Genomic DNA, 16,158 nt, shown 5'->3' with positions numbered 1-16,158 from the left:
AGTTTCTCCACAACCTCGCCAGCATTTGTTGCTTGCTGTTCTGTTAAATTTTGCTATTTTGACTGGGGTGAGATGATATCTCATAGTTGTTTTAGAAAGCAGAGAATTTAATTGAATTCCCTGAGAGTGTACAGCATAATTGTGATTTGAAGGCAGATCCTTTGGATTCTTGAGCTTACGTTGCTTCTATTACAGTGTAACTTTAGATGTAAAATACATACCAAATTTTGAAGGGTTAGTACTGGGAAAAGAACGTAAAATATCTCATTAACATTTTATGTTGATTATATGTTGAAGTGTTAAATTTTTTTAGTATATTGGGTTAAATAAAATATATTTTAATGTTAACTTATGTCTCTTTTTAAAAAAATACTGCTACTACAAATTTAAAATGTGGCATGTATTATTTACTTGCATTATGTCTATTGGGTAATTCTGGTTAGGGCGACATTCTAGGTTTGCTTGGTTTTTTTTTCTAGTTGCCTTTGAGTCAGTTGTGATAATGGCTGTTCATAGGAGTGAAAGTAAGTGGTGTGAGGTAGAGAGAAAGATACCTTTCAAAGAGCTACCCTTTGCAATACCCTAGTCAATCCTGAGAGACTGAGTGAGACAAGACTGTTAAATCTGATTTTATAGATGGAGACAATTAGAGATTGCCAAGGCTACCCCCTTCCAAGTACCATAGCACGATGAGCTAGCCCTTTTACTCTCGTATCTTGAGTGTGGCATGCCCTCCACCTTTGTTTGCCAAAATAAATATTGATTAATAAATTCATTAATACAAGTTTCCAAGTGCTTTTGAAACTGCCTCGAGCTATCTTTAATACTTAAGTGGATCTCTTCATCAAAGATTGGGTTTTTAAATTTAACAAATTCCCTTTATAGGCAGACTTCTTGAAATGATCTCGCTGTAACTTTTTTCAGCTTTTGTGTATGTTTAGAAATTTTCCAAAGTGTTTTTAATGCTTTTAGAGAAAGACATCATGCTTGGGAGGGTGGAGGGACAGCGCAGGAGAGGAAGGCCCTCTGTGAGGTGGATTGATTCAGTGACTGGGATAAACGGGATGGGAATGTCAGAGACGGTGCGATTGGCACAGGACAGAGCGGAGTTTAGGGCTGTTGTACATGGGGTCGCTATGAGTCGCAAGTGACTCGACGGCACATAACAACAACAACAACATATCCATCATTTAGATTTTAAGATGTATTTTTGCTATGAGTCGCAAGTGACTCGACGGCACATAACAACAACAACAACAACATATCCATCATTTAGATTTTATGATGTATTTTGTTGTATTTGCTTTATATCTTATGTAAGCATCCTTGTTACAATGGGTTTGAGCATGGCAGAGATTGTGAAGCAAGTGTGAAGTAGGGAAAGGTTTTGATCTGTTGTTTTCAGGGTCATTATGAGTTGCAGTTGACTCGACAGCTTGTAACCACAACAGCCATCCCTTGACTCAGTCAATCAATTTTATTTTGAAACACTTAAAAAAGTTGCAAACATCAATATACTTCAACCTTAAACACTTAATCCTGCATAGCATTGACTGTAGTTCAGTATTTGTTTATTCACAGCTGTACTCTTACACATTACAGTGGGATTATTTCCTTAATGCATGTCTGCCCCACTAAGCTTAGAGAATAATTTCTCTTTACTGCCTTAAAGAGAATGAGTTTTAGCAGAGTATCTTTTTCTTGGGAAAAAAAAAGCTGTTTTGATCACTGTTCTTTTCCTAATGCCTTTTATATAGTAGACACTCAATAAATATTTTTTCAGTTGAATGAAAGAGGTGGAGCCAAGCATTCAAACCAAGGTCTATTTAGATTTATATTAAGAGCATCTGTTTGATTTTCTTAAGATCAACAAACGTAGAAGACTCCTTTCAGTGTTTGGTGTAGGGAGAGACAAGGAGAGAAGGAAACTCCTGTGCTAAATGTTTTGCTCCACGGTACAAATACCTCTGATCTGACTAAGAGCTGAAAGCATACTCTGATGCTTATCTAAGGATGTGGAAATTTCTTGAGCTGATCATCAACTACTTGTTACTTTAGGACTTCAGTAATTTCGTTTAAGTTCAGTAATTAAAGGTTGGTGAAAAAATGGCATTGTATTGAAGCCCCTGTAGGAATACATAGAGAGACTCCATTCTTTTTAGTACTATTGAGGGTTGTTGTATTCTGTTGAGTTGGAATCAGCCCATTGTAGACCCTCCGGAGACAGTTAATTGTGCAGCAGATTGCCTATCTTTCTTCCAAGGAGTAGCTGGTGGCTTTGAACCAGTGGAGGCATGACTTTTGGTTAGCAGCACAACTCCCTGTGGACCTTGCCGCAACACCTAAATTAGTGTTGAATTGAGTTACTGGATACAGGATAGGAGAGGGTTCAGATCTGTTGTTCATAGGATCACTAAGAGTCATACTCAACTTGATGGCACCTAAACAACAACAGCATAGTTTGGAATATTGTTGCTGACTTCAGATGAATTTTGGCTGAAAGCAGAGGATGTGCTGTTTACCTATCTTTTATTGACTATGCAATGGGATGCAACAGGATGGATCACAACAAATTATGGACAACATTGTGAAGAATGAGAATTCCGGAACATTTCCTTGGACTCATTTAGATCATGGATCAAGAGGCAGTTGTTTACACAGAACAAGAGCATACTGTTGTTGTTGGAGGGACCAGTCCTTGGAGAGGGACATCATGCTTGGGAGAATGGAGGGACAGCCCAAGAGAGGAAGACCTTCAGTGAGATGGATTGACTCAGTTACTGTGATAATGGGGGTAGGTGTGTTGGAGACAATAAGGTAGGCACAGGATAGAGCAGGGTTCAGAGCTGTTGTACACTGTGAGTTGCAAGCGACTTGATGGCTGCATAGTTTAAAACCAAGCTTTCCTGAGTCAGGACTGTATTCTTTATACACTTCTTTAATCTATGCTGAGCAAGTAAATGAGAATCTGGATTGTTGACATCAGTTGGAGACACACTCAGTAACAATCTGAAATAGGCAAATGACATAACCTTGCTTGGTGAAAATAAAGAGGACTTGAAGTACTTTTGGAAGAATATAAAAGATTGTAGTATGAAAAAAACAAAGAAGACTCTAGTATAGATACCTACTCTCTAAAAAAAAAAGATTTATCAGTCATGGGATTTTCCCATGAATTTCAATATTAGAATCTTAAGCCCCAATAAATAGGAGATAGGCGATGTCTGAGGTCGTTCTGCCCTGATCCACCAGGAACAAAAGAAGAGTTCAACTACTTTCCAGGAGCCCCAGTGTGAACTCTTTCTCTCCGCAAGCGGTTTTGGTCCATTTGACTTCTCCCTGGGGTTGCTTCTGAAAATGGCTTCTGCTATTCCTTCCTGGACGCCCCTTGGAGGAGATTCCAAAGATAATGCCACCTCTAAGAGACCACAGGTGAGCATTCCAGACAAAACTAAAGATGTCATTGCTCAAGTCTTTGCACTGAAGGAGACGTGTGAAAAGTATGACAAGTGTGAAAACAGCCGTGAGGCACTGACAGGAAACAACAAAAGATAATGGCAAATGTTGAATACTTTGTTTCTGAGTTCAGTCAGGAGGACTGCCAGACAAAAATGGTCCCTGTGCTTCTGGACTTTCAAGTATACCTGGATTACATGCAGAACAAGTTTGAAGGCAACAGGGGAAAGTCACTTATGTAGAGAAGCATCAAAGGTCTGGTCCAGATCCTGGAGCCAAAGGTGGAGAATCCAGTAACCACCCCTGATCCAACCACAAATGCCAATCTGATGTTCAAGTTGTAGCCCCAAGTGAGTGGCTAATAAGCACAACGATTATTAACCTTATCCTGAGGAGCCTGGGCAACTTCTGTGGTTCAGCCTGAGGGCTGCTTGCATCACATATTCTGGAGAATCATGATCATTATAGTTCATGGATATTCCTTCCATCACTTGGTCAAAAACCTGTCCAGTGGGCACATAACTTGTGTTGTTATCTATTTATTATTATTATTATTATTATTATTAGTATTATTTTGTGTGCGTGTACCGTCAAATCAGATCTGACTGGTACAGGAGGATATTGTGCCTCCTTCTCCGGCAGAGCATCTGGTGTATTCGAATTGTGTTCCTCTGGGATTGCAGTGCAGCTTCTTGCCATTAGGCTACCAGAGCTCCCCTATTATGTTGTTATCTATGAAGAACAAAAAAGAAAGAATATTAGCACATTTTAAATTTATTTATATTTAAATGTGTAAAGCTGAGTTTATATAAGTAACATTTATATTTTTATGAAATACCACTTAAAATATTTTATGTACTCATTCTTAAGCAATAGCACAAAATAGCTATGCAATTTGAATTTCTTCATCATTTCAGAGCCTCATCATTTTGTGGAATGTGTAGGCTTACCTGAAGTAAATTGCTAACTTATACATATTTTTAAAGAAATATTTATATTTGTAAAATGTTTAAATTGGTTTTTATACCAATAAATTGTCTTTTGGAAATAAAAAGACTGTAGTATGGACTGGCAAGGATATAATTTTACTTTAAACCATAATCAACACCTATGGAAGTATCAGTCAGGAATTCAAATGACATATTTCATTGGGCAAATTGCTTGGAAGGACCTTTCTAGAGTGTTAAAGAGCAACGATGTCACTTTGAGGATTAAGATATGCCTGACCTGATCCCTACTGTGTAATGTATTGGTCCATTAACCTACAGGTCAGCAGTTTTAACCCACTAGCCATCCTACAGGAGAAAGGTGGACAGTTCCTTTCATAAATATTTATAACCTTGAAGGAGTGTTACTCTAAGTTGGAACCAATTCAGTGACAGTGTTTGTTTGCTTTTTTAAATTGAGTTACAGTATTTTGAATTGCTTCATATGCATGTAAAGATTGGACAATGAATAAGGAAGACTGAAGGAGATTGGATGCCTGTGAATTGTTGTTATTGTTATGTGCTGTTGAATTGCCTGTAACTCATAGCAATGCAAAGTACAACAGCCCTAAACCTTGCTCTATCCTGTGCCAGTCTTATTGTTTCTGACACACTTACCCCTATTTCCCTAGTCACTGAATCAATCCATCTCATCTAGGGCCTTCCCATCCTGCGCTGTCCCTCTACCCTCCCAAGCATGATGTCCCTCTCCAAGGACCGGTCCTGCCTTGCAACATGTCCAAAGTATGTCAGACAAAGCTTCAGAATCTTTGCCTCCAAGAATCAGCCTGGTGTCACCCTCTCCAGGATGAATTTGTTTGTTCTCTTAGCAGTCCATGGTATATTCAATACTCTTGTCCAGCACCACAGCTCAAAGGCATCAACTCCCCTTATATCATCCCTAGTCATTTTATAGCTCTCGGATGCGTAGCAAATAACTGCAAAGACTGGCCTGGATCAATCAAGTGCACCTTAGTCTCCAGACCGACATCGCTGTTCTTCAGTACTTTGGAGAGGCCTCTCCAAACGACAGCAGACTTTCCTACTGCAATTTGTCTTTTAATTTCCTGGCTGCTGGAACCAAAAGTGTTGATTGTGAAGCCAAGCAAACTAAAGCTGTTAACAATCTCAATCTCTTCACCATCTATCATGATGCTACCTGTTGGTCCAGTGGTGAGAATCTTTGTTTTCTTGATATTGAGGTTCAATTCATATTGAAGGCTGCAGTCCTTGACCTTCTGTAGCAAGCACTTCAGATCCTCCTCAGTTTCAGCAAGCAGAATTATGTCATCTGCATAATGCAGGTTGTTGATGAGTCTTCCTCCAATCCTGATGCCACATTCCTCCTCATAGAGCCCAGCCTCCCGGATAATCTGTTCTGCATATAGAGTGAAGAGGTATGGAGATAGGACACATCCGTGGTGTACATCCTTCCCAAATTAGGCAGTGTTTTCTTGCTCTGTTCTGATGACTGCCTTCTGGTCCAAGTATAGGCTTCGCATAAGCACTATCTGGGATTCTTATTCTTCTCAGAGTTATCCACAGTTTGTTGTGATCCAGTCAAATGCCTTTGCATAGTCAGTGAAACACAGATAGATGTTCCTCTTGTACTCCCTGCTTCCAGCCAAGATCCATCTAACATTAGCTGTAATATCCCTAGTATGATGTATGGCCTTTTCTAAACCTAGCCTGCTCTTCAGGCAGTTCTCTGTTGATGTGCTGTTCCAGTTGTTTTTGGAAAATCTTCAGTAGAATCTTGCTTGCATGTGATATCAGTAATATTGTTTGATAATTTCTGCACTCTGTTGGGTCACCTTTCTTTGGAATGGCTAAAAATATTGAGTATATGAATGGACTGCTGTAAGGGAAAAAAATACCTGACTTGATGGAATTATAGTTAGTGTGCTACTTAGAATTAAGATTGCAAGACTTAGTAGCCTCACATGTTTAGGATCATTACCCAGGAAGGGCCAGTTCCTGGAGAGGGACATCATGCTTTGTAGAGGGTCAGTGGAAAAGGAAATCTCAGTGAGATGAATTATCACTGTAACTGCAAGAATGGACTCAGTCATAACAATGATTATAAGGATGGTAAAAGCCTGAGTAGTGTTTTGCTCTGCTATAATTAGGGTTGTCATTCATCAAGTGTAGTATATTGTTGTTGGGTTGACACAGTGACTGTGGCATGAGGTCAGGTGTATCAGAGATGGTGAGATTGACTCAGTAGATAGGGCAGTGTTCAGAGTTATTCATAGGGTCACTGTATGTCATAGTTGATAACACAACAACAATATGCATCAAATGAATTTTAGGGTGTTCTAGTGGCCTAGTACATTGTATCATTTGACTGTGGAACAGACCATCAATTACTCATGTGTAAGTTCACATTGAAGCTGAAGAAAACAATAAGAACCAAATATGATCTTGAGTCTATCCCACCTGGATGTAAAAATCTTCTTAAGAATAGGTTTGAGGCATTGACCACCAGTGATCAAAGACCAGATGAGCTTTGGGATGACATTAAGGGTATCATCCTTGAAGAGAGCAAGAGGTCACTACAGAGGAGGAAAAAACCACACAACAAAACAGATGTCAGAAGAGACTCTAAAAATTGCACTGGCGTATTGAGAAGTGAAAACAGAGGGAAGAGATGCTGAAATGAAAGAGCTGAGCACATTTTCAAAAGGCAGATTGAGAAGATAAAGAAACCTTCCTTGTTCTTCTAAAGTGAGGACTTGAGGTGCTTTCTGCAGAAAATCAAAGACTACATCCTTCAATATGGATTGCATCTCAACATCAGGAAAACAAAAATCCTGACCACCACGGCAATAGGCAGCATCATGATAGGCAGAGAAAAGATGAAGTTGTTAACAATTCCATCTTGCATGGGTCCTCAATCAGCACCCTTGGCACCAGCAGTCAGGAAATCAAAAGACAAATTTCATTGGGAAAATCTGCTGTCACAGACCTCTTCAGAGTACTAAAGAGCAATAATGTCAGGCTAAGGACTAAGGTGTACCTATTTGAAGCCATGTTTTTCTCAGTTGTTTGCCATGCACCTGAGAACTAGACACTGACTAAGAATGACAGAAGAAGAATCCATGCCTTTGAGTGTGGTGCTGAAGAAGAGTATTGAACCATGGTCTGCCAAGAAAATAAACAGGTCTGTCTTGGATGGTGTGAAACTAGGTTGCTCTTGGAGGCAAAGACTTTGAAACTCTGTCTCACATACTTTGGACATGTTGCCAGAAGGGACAATCCTTGGAGAAGGATATCATACTCGGAAGGATGGTGAGTCAGTGCAGGAAAGAAAGACCCTCGATGAGATGTATTATTGACAAAGTGCATTATGGCAGTGGGATCAGGTGTGTTAGAGGGTGAGGTTGGTTCAGGATAGGGCAAGGTTCAGAGCCATTGCTCATGGGATCACTGTGGGTCGTTGTCAACTCAGTGGCATATAACAACATCAACAACAACAGCAGCAGCCTAGTGGATAGGAAATTGTACTGTCAACCCAAAGGCAGGCAACCTGTAGCCAGAAACTGCTCCATGGGAGAAAGATGGGCAATCACAATACCTTCTCATTCAGTTTACAGACTGAAAGCCCACTGCCAGGTCATCTGTGAGTCAGTTTTGACTTGACGGCAGTGAGTGACCGAGTGATGTATCAGACTAACTTGATGACATCTAACAACAGCAACAACATTTGGCCAGAAAGTTGTGGTTCATTGAGGAAACCTGAGTATGATTCATGTCCAGTGCACCTCATTCTGGCCACTACCCACTGGCCATTGGAAGCTTACATGTTACTGTGATGCTGAGCAGATTCCAGTGGCACCTTTAGACTAAGATGGACTAACGAAGACCTGGTGATCTACTTCTGAAAAATGAACTAGTGAGTACCATGTGGACTACAGTGGCCCTGTCAGCAACACATCACGAAGATGGGCAGCTCATTGTGCATGAACTCTCCTTGAATTGGGCGGACTTGACAACACTTAACAACAACAAGCTGACACATAAAAATCAACCATTGCAAACTTTCAGATTTCTCTCCTTCCCCCTATTATAAATTTATCCGCATACTTCATGTAGCTTTTTAATTTCTAAGAATAAATACTAAAATAAATTGCTCTCTATGAAGACTTTTAACGGAATTTTGTATTTGAAAATTGAAAATATTACCACAACCTTAGAATGAATAATTTTAATAGCTGTAAAAAAAAAAAAGAGGACTCTAGCCATCATTACTCAATATTTTGGTTAAATATGGAATAATCTTGAAAAAAAGATGGAGAATGCAGAACAGAAATTAACATTCTTATGGACTGCAGACTTCCTGAAACCAGGAAGATGGAATGAACTCCTGAAACTATTTCTCTGAGATAATCTTTTAGCTTTAAACAACAACAACAAAAATATAACCTTTAAAGTATTTTTAAAAAAGAAATAATAGTTTATCTTAACTGGTAAAAAGTATCTGCCTTGAGCATTATATTCTTAAGAACTAAATATAGGATCAAAATTGACAACAGCAACTTGAAAGATTAAATAGGAAGCCTAGGGAATAGTGAGTTTGTGTTAGTGGAGGAGTATGTAGTCCAGACCATGAAATAGTACATATAGAAGCTGTTGGTGGAAGTTTTGGTATGTATGTTCTCAAATACAACCAATAAAACAAATTCTTCATCACGGTCACCTTCACTTGATGTACATACAGCCTTTAAATCATAGGAAAAAAATTTTTTGAGTTCTTGAAACCTTTTCTTCCACTAAAGTAAGGTATGCACCAGTTCTGATTTACCTACAAATTCAACTAAAAGACACAGGGAGGAATCTCTGGTGTATTCGCTGGGACAGCCTGTACTTTTAACATGCAGTCTGCTTGCTGCTTCAGTAGCTCTTGTTCTCATTGTGATTCAGGAGATTGATATGGAAATGAGGGAGGTTTAGGCTGCTGCCTGGGCATCCACATTCATGAGAACTTAGAATTGCGGAGGGACCAAATGCCATGCTTGACCTAGACAGATCCAGGTCAGCCAATCATTGCTTTCCTGCCTCTCCCTTTGTTCGCTGTGCTTCCAGCCTCCTATGGTCTATAGGTTTCTGCTGCAGCTGTTGTCCTGGGGGCCTTTATACCAATTAATATCATGCTAATGTGCTTCTTAATGAACCCATGAAAGCACATGGTCCCAGCTGGTGGATATGAACTGCATAGTGGTAGCCTTGAAAGTACCTTTTCAATGACAGTTGGTGTTCCAAACTAGGCACCTGACCACCTATTTATATTACTTTTGAAACCATACAAATAAAAGCTAAAAGTGACCTTAGCACGGGCAATGTAATCCCTCATTTTATGAGAAAAGGTAAAAAACCCCCAGCAAACACCAAACAAAGCCTCAGAGAGGATAAAACTTATGCAAATTAATAATTACATGTTGTTGTTGTATACCTTTGAGTCAGAATCCACCCATAGCTGGCTGCAGTGGGTTTTCAGAGGCAGCTGCATACCTTCAGGACTGCAGTACAGCTTGTTGCCACTAGGCCTGTTGTTGTTGTTGCTGATTGTCATCAAGTCAAGCACGACTCATAGGGACGCTATGAACTAAAGACCTGAAGCCTGTTCTATAACTGCCATTGTTTCTCTAAGTTCATAGAATTTCCAGAGGTATGTTGTTTAGCAAGTGAATGCTACTCCTGCTTCCAAGCCTGTCTTAATCTGGGAGCTTCGCTAGGAATCTCTGGTGGCTTAGTGGTAAGGAGTTGCACTACCAACCTAAAGTCACACAGCTCAAATCCCCCAGCTGCTTGCAGGAGAAAGAGGTTCCGGAACGTCTCCTCCCATGTGATTTACTGCCTCAGAAAACCTGTTGGAGGGTCACCTACAACTTTTGGTTTCTATTTGATAGTACATAGCAACAACACATTTTAACAAAACCATATTGTTGTTATTATGTGTTGAGTCACCTGCCACCTGTCCTGTGCCAGTCTCACTGACTCTGACACACCTATCCCCTTTACCTCAGTTACTCTTATCAATCCATCTTATCCATGGTCTTCCTCTCCTGCATTGTTTCTCCACCCTTTTGAGCATGATGTCCTTCTCCAGGAACCAGTCCCTCCTGGTCATGTGCCCAAAGTGTGAGATGGAGCTTCAAAGTCCCAGCCTCCAAGGAGAAACTTGGTTTCACCCTCTCTAAGACAGGCCTATTTTTTTTCTTGGTGGTTCAAGACTCTTCTCCAGCACCACAACTTGAAGGCATCAATTCTTTTGTCATTCTTTGTCATTGTCCAGCTGTCTGATGCATAGCAAGTAATTGCGAAGACCATGGCCTGGTCTCTAGACTGACATCATTTCTTCTCTGGAGAGGTCTCTGAGAGCAGATTTCCTCAATGTAATGTAGATATAATTTTGTTCATTATATCACATAATTGTTGTTGTGTACTGTAAAGCTGGAACCAGCCCATAGTTGATGCTCTGGCGGGTTTTTAGAGGCAATTAATAGCATGGGAGGAGATTGCCCATCCTTCTCCCTTGGAGCAGCTGGTGGCCTCAAATCGTGTACTTTCAGGAATGCAATGAAGCTTCTTGCTGTTAGGCCACCAGAGCGCATCATAATAGTTAATTAAAACGTCTGTGTAGTAACTTTGCTCTGCAATATCTTGATAATAACGTTACTTTGTTCCTAATTCCTTTAATTTATAGTATATAAGGCTCATGAAAACCACCATTTGTGTTGGCTTCTGTGGATTCCAAAATAGTTTTTCATTCATGTTGTTATAAGGTGCCATTGAGTTGGCTCCAACTTAGTGAATTGGCTCCAAACTCATGCAGCAGAATGAGTCCCTGCATGATCCTGAGCCATCCTCAGAGTCTCTGCTGTGTTTCGGCCCATTGTTGCAGGCTCTGTGCTAATCCATCTCCATGCTTGTCTTCCCCTCCTGCCCCTTGCATAATGCCCTTCTCCAGGGACTAGTCCTTCCTGATAAAATGCCTAACATATGTGAGACAGTCTCACCATCCTAGCTGCACACCCTAAGGCACACCCTAGCTGCGCTTTTTCCAAGACAGATTTGTTTGCTCTTTTCTCAGTCCTTGGTGCATTCAGAATTCTTCACCAACTCTGAAGTGCAAAGGCATCATCAATTCTTCTTTGATCTTCCTTATTCTTAGTTGGTATCTTGCTATATCAAGTCGGAGCCAATTCATAGCTGACCCTCCAGTGGATTTTTGAAGGTTGTGTATTGTACGGGAGTTGATTGCCTGTCTCTCTCCCATGAAGTGGCTGGTGGATATGAACCATGTGTCTTTGGTTTGGCAGTGCAGCTTCTTCCTTACCACTGGACCATGAGAACTCCCGAGTAAGTTCTCTTAGTGGTACAGATTTTGTGCTCAGCTACTTACCTAAAGGTTGCAAGTTTGAGCTGCTAGTGGTATTAAAAGGAAAAAAAAAGGGACTGGAAAGGAATAGTACAACAAGAAAAGCCATGTGGCACAGCTTTATTCTAACACACAAGGTTGTATGAATTAGGGTGCATAGTGAGGGTTTGGTGAACTGATGGATTTTCTTGGGGATATATTCTCTAACACTTAGGTGTAAATACACTGAAGACTTGGAATATTTTTAATTGCAGTTACATATATGATTTATATTTGTTTTCATAGTTTTTGTCTTTATGCCCTTGATCTTTTTATATGGCTTTGTTTCCCCCTTTGTTCTAAATCTTTAGGAGTGGAGATTGTGATCTCTGCTTTGAGGATCTCTTGATTCCTCTGACGTATGTGGTACCAACAGTCAGGAGATTAAGAGACATTTTGCACTGGGAAAGTCTGCCATTAGGGACCTCTCCAAATATTCAGGAGCAGTGATGTTAGTTTGAGAACTAAGGTGTGCCTGATTAAGACCATAGTCTTTTCAATTACTTGCTATGCTGCTGAAAGCTGAACAGTAAATAAGGATAAGAGAAGAAAAACTGATGCCTTTGAGCTGTAGTGTTTTAGAAGAGTCTTGAATATCCCATGGACTGCCAAAAGAACAAACATTTATGTCTTGGAGAAGGTACAGTCAGAGTACTCCTTGGAGGCAAAGATGACATACTTTGGGGCATGTTGCTAGGAGAGACTATTCCTCGAAGAAGGATATCATGCTTGGAAAGGTGGGGGGATGACAAAGGAGAGGAAGACCCTTAACTAGGTGGATTGACAGTGGCTGCAGCAATGGGCTCAGATATATCTGAGATTGTGAGGATGGCACAGGATAGGACTGGGTTCAGATCTCTTGTTCATAGGGTCACTGTGAGTCATATTGGACTCGACATTACCTAATGATGACAACAACCACCAATATCTCAACAAGACAACCCAGATACCAGATGGGCAGAGGATATGAAAATATACTTCACCAAAGAAGACATGCAGGTGACCAACAAACACATTAGGAAATGCTTGCAATCATTAGATATCAAAAAACTTGAATTCATTGTTGTTCAGTTGAAAATGGGTCATAGCTGACCCTCCACTGGGTCTCAAAGGCTGTTATTCTCAGGGAAGGAGATTGCCCTTCTTCTTGTGCGGCACTGCTGGTATATTTGAACTGTCAGAGAAACCCAATCTTTGTGTCAGGAGGGCAGCTCCCTAAGTGTTAGACCACCAGAGCTCTCTCATTATCTCTTCTTTCTCTTTGTCTTTGCTGTTGAGTGGGAATTGACTCTTAGCTGACCCCCCAGCAGGTTTCCAAGGCTGTAGATTGAACCGTAGGATACTGCCCATCCTTCTTTCATAGAGATGCTTCCCACGGCGGTATGACCTTTGGGTTAGCAGTTCAGCACCCTATTGACTATACCACCAAGCTCCTGTCATTAGCTGTTGTTGTTATGTGCCATTGACTCAAAACCAAATGATAAATGACTTTCCAGCAAACTTTCAGAGATTGTAAATCACATAGGAAGAAACTGCGCATTTTTCTTCAGTTGGTGGACTTGAACTGCCAGACTTTGGGGTTGATAGCACAACTCCTTACAACTAGGCCACCAGAGCTCCCTTCTTTAGCTATTGTTATGTGTCTGTCTGTGGAGTAAGAACTGACTCACAGGACAGTAAACAACAAATGCTGGTGAGCGTGTGGACAGATTGAAATTCTCTTACACCTTTGGTGGGAATGTAAAACGGTGCAGCCAATATGGACATCAGCTAGGTACTTCCTTAAAAGATTGAAAATGGAAATATCATTTGATCCAACAACCTGAATCCTAAGCATATATCCTAAAGAAATAAGAACTGTGACAAACTGATAGGGACACAAATATATCCACACACTTATATATTTATTGCAGCATTATTTATAATAGCAAAGAGATGGAAACAACCTAAATGTACATTAGTGGACAGATTGTTGTTGTTGTTGTTGTTATGTGCCGTTGAGTCGTTTCCGACTGATAGCGACCCTATGCACAACAGCCCTAAACCCTGCTCTATCCTGCGCCAACCGCACCGCCTCTGACACACCCATCCCTATTACCCCAGTCACCGAATCAATCCATCTCATAGAGGGTCTTCCCCTCCTGCGTTGTCCCTCAACCCTCCCAAGCATGATGTCCCTCTCCAAGGACCCGTCCCTCCTGGCAACATGTCCAAAGTATGTCAGACGAAGCCCCAGAATCCTTGCCTCCAAGGAGTAGCTTGGTTTAATCCTCTCCAAGATGAATCGTTTGTTTTCCTGGCAGTCCAGGGTACATTCAGTACCCTTCTCCAGCACCACAGCTCAAAAGCATCCACTCTCCTTCTGTCCTCCCTAGTCATTGTCCAACTCTCTGATGCATAACAAGCGATTGCAAAGACCATGGCCTGTATCAGGCGCACCTTAGTCTCCAGAGAGACACTGTTGCTCCTGAGTACTTTAGAGAGGTCCCTAACAGCAGACTTTCCCATCGCGATACGCTTTTTGATTTCCTGACTGCTGGTGCCAAGAGTGTTGACTGTGGAGCCGATGATTAAAGAAATTATGGTACATTCACAATGTAATATTTTATTACACTAAAGAACAATGAAGAATTAGTAAAAACACTCCAAAATTGGAATGAAGCCAGAGGAAATTATACTGAGTCACATATGTCAGTCACAAAAAGATAAATATTCAGTGGGGGCTCTGGTGGCCTAGTGGCAAGAAGCTGCACTGCAATCCCAGAAGTACGTAATTCAAATCCGCCAGGTGCTCTGCTGGAGAAGGAAGGGCAATCTCCTTCTGCACCAGTCAGATCAGATTTGACGGTACGTGTGTACACACACACACACACACACACACACACACACACACTTTTCTTAAAAAGGACAAATATTCTATAAAACCATTATTATAAAAGCTAAGAAAAGGTTTTGTGTTGGAAAAATCTACTGTCAAGGACCTCTCCGAAATACAAAAGAGCACAGAAATCAGTTTAAAGACTAAGGTGTGTCTGATCCAAGCCATAATATTTTCAGTTGCTTCCTATACGTCTTAAAGTTGAAAGGTGAATAAGGATGATTGATTTTCTCTTCAACTGTTAATACACAGTTTGTGACATTGACCTGTAATCCCCACAATGTAACACTATTTCTCTTTCTGATTTTGTTGTCTTCCTTTCTTATCTCTTCTTGCCTTCTGAACTTTACCCTTTGTTAAGTGCTGGCCTTTTATCTCTTAGAGTTTATTGTTCTTCTACCTCTTTGGTGTTATTGTTCACTTTATAGGCCTGTGTATTGTTTGTCTGAAAGTTGAAACTGAAAGGAGGAGCAGAAGGGAATGATTTCAGTTCCTGGCTAGGGGATCAGAAAGAACCCTCAGGGGTTCTGGCAGACTCTATCAGATCAGTAAGCTGGTCTTCTTTATGGTTTTTAATTTTGTTCCACATTTATCTCCCACTCTATCTAGGTGTGAATCCTTTCAGAGCTAGTGTAAAACCAAAGTCTTAAGAAGCTGTGAATTTGTATGTATGTACAATCATGGTGGTAAGACATACCTTACTGCCTTAGTTTATGCTGGTTCTTTACTCTTAAAAGAATCCTCTCCTTCTCTGGGCTCATTCTCCACTGACATTTCTTTTCTCCTTTCCTTTGTGACTATGTCTGTACGTGAAGCAAGTGAGTTACTTTTGCAAATGGGGTGTTTTGGAGGGTGGACAGTCCAGACTTGAGAGTGAGTTGGTATAAAATGAAGATGGAAAGGACTGGGTATTTTGGGAATATTAGACCCAGTAATATTGGATTTATTCTGACTTGTGATGACCATCCATGAGGTTTCTGAGCTCGTGTGTCTTTACAGGAGGAGACTGCTTCATGTTTCTCCCACATAATGGCTGGTAGAGTTGAACTGCTGACCTTTTGTACTGAGCCTAACACAGAACACACTGCATTACTAGGGAATAGGATCTCCTGTCAATACTGACTCATTGTGATCCTCCACTGGGTTTCTTGAGACTGTAAATTTTTATTAGAGGAAATTGCTCATCTTTCTCTCAAGGAGTGATGAGTGGATTTAAATAATGACCTTTCTATTAGCATCCCAACATGTAACTTGCTATCCTACTAGGGTTCCTCAGGGAGTATTATAAAACTCAAACTCATTACACCAAGTTGGTTCTAATCCTGATGATAACCACTATCAGCTTTCTTTTTTCTTTTTCTTTTTTAAAATTTGTATTAAATTTTATTAATTTTATTGAACATTTACAGAGATTTTGG

The 16,158-nt window shown here is 40.5% G+C and overlaps 1 protein-coding gene across 1 annotated transcript in view; it reads left to right on the top strand.

The window, feature by feature from the left end:
- The window catches only part of LOC102859228 (interleukin-6-like), a 10,602-nt gene extending 6,904 nt beyond the window's left edge, over positions 1-3,698 (top strand). The window contains exons 2-3 of the mRNA XM_006882929.1: positions 3,253-3,528; positions 3,585-3,698. Coding sequence (XP_006882991.1) covers positions 3,253-3,528; positions 3,585-3,698 — 390 coding nt within the window. The remainder of the gene's footprint in view (positions 1-3,252; positions 3,529-3,584) is intronic.
- The last annotated feature ends 12,460 nt before the right edge of the window (positions 3,699-16,158 follow it).

The sequence above is a fragment of the Elephantulus edwardii genome, unplaced genomic scaffold, assembly GCF_000299155.1.
Source record: "Elephantulus edwardii isolate Elephantulus edwardi_28Jun2011 unplaced genomic scaffold, EleEdw1.0 scaffold00025, whole genome shotgun sequence".
Classification (NCBI taxonomy): Eukaryota; Metazoa; Chordata; class Mammalia; order Macroscelidea; family Macroscelididae; genus Elephantulus; species Elephantulus edwardii.
Note: the sequence above shows the minus strand (reverse complement) of the source record. Positions and strands in the feature narration are given on the sequence as shown.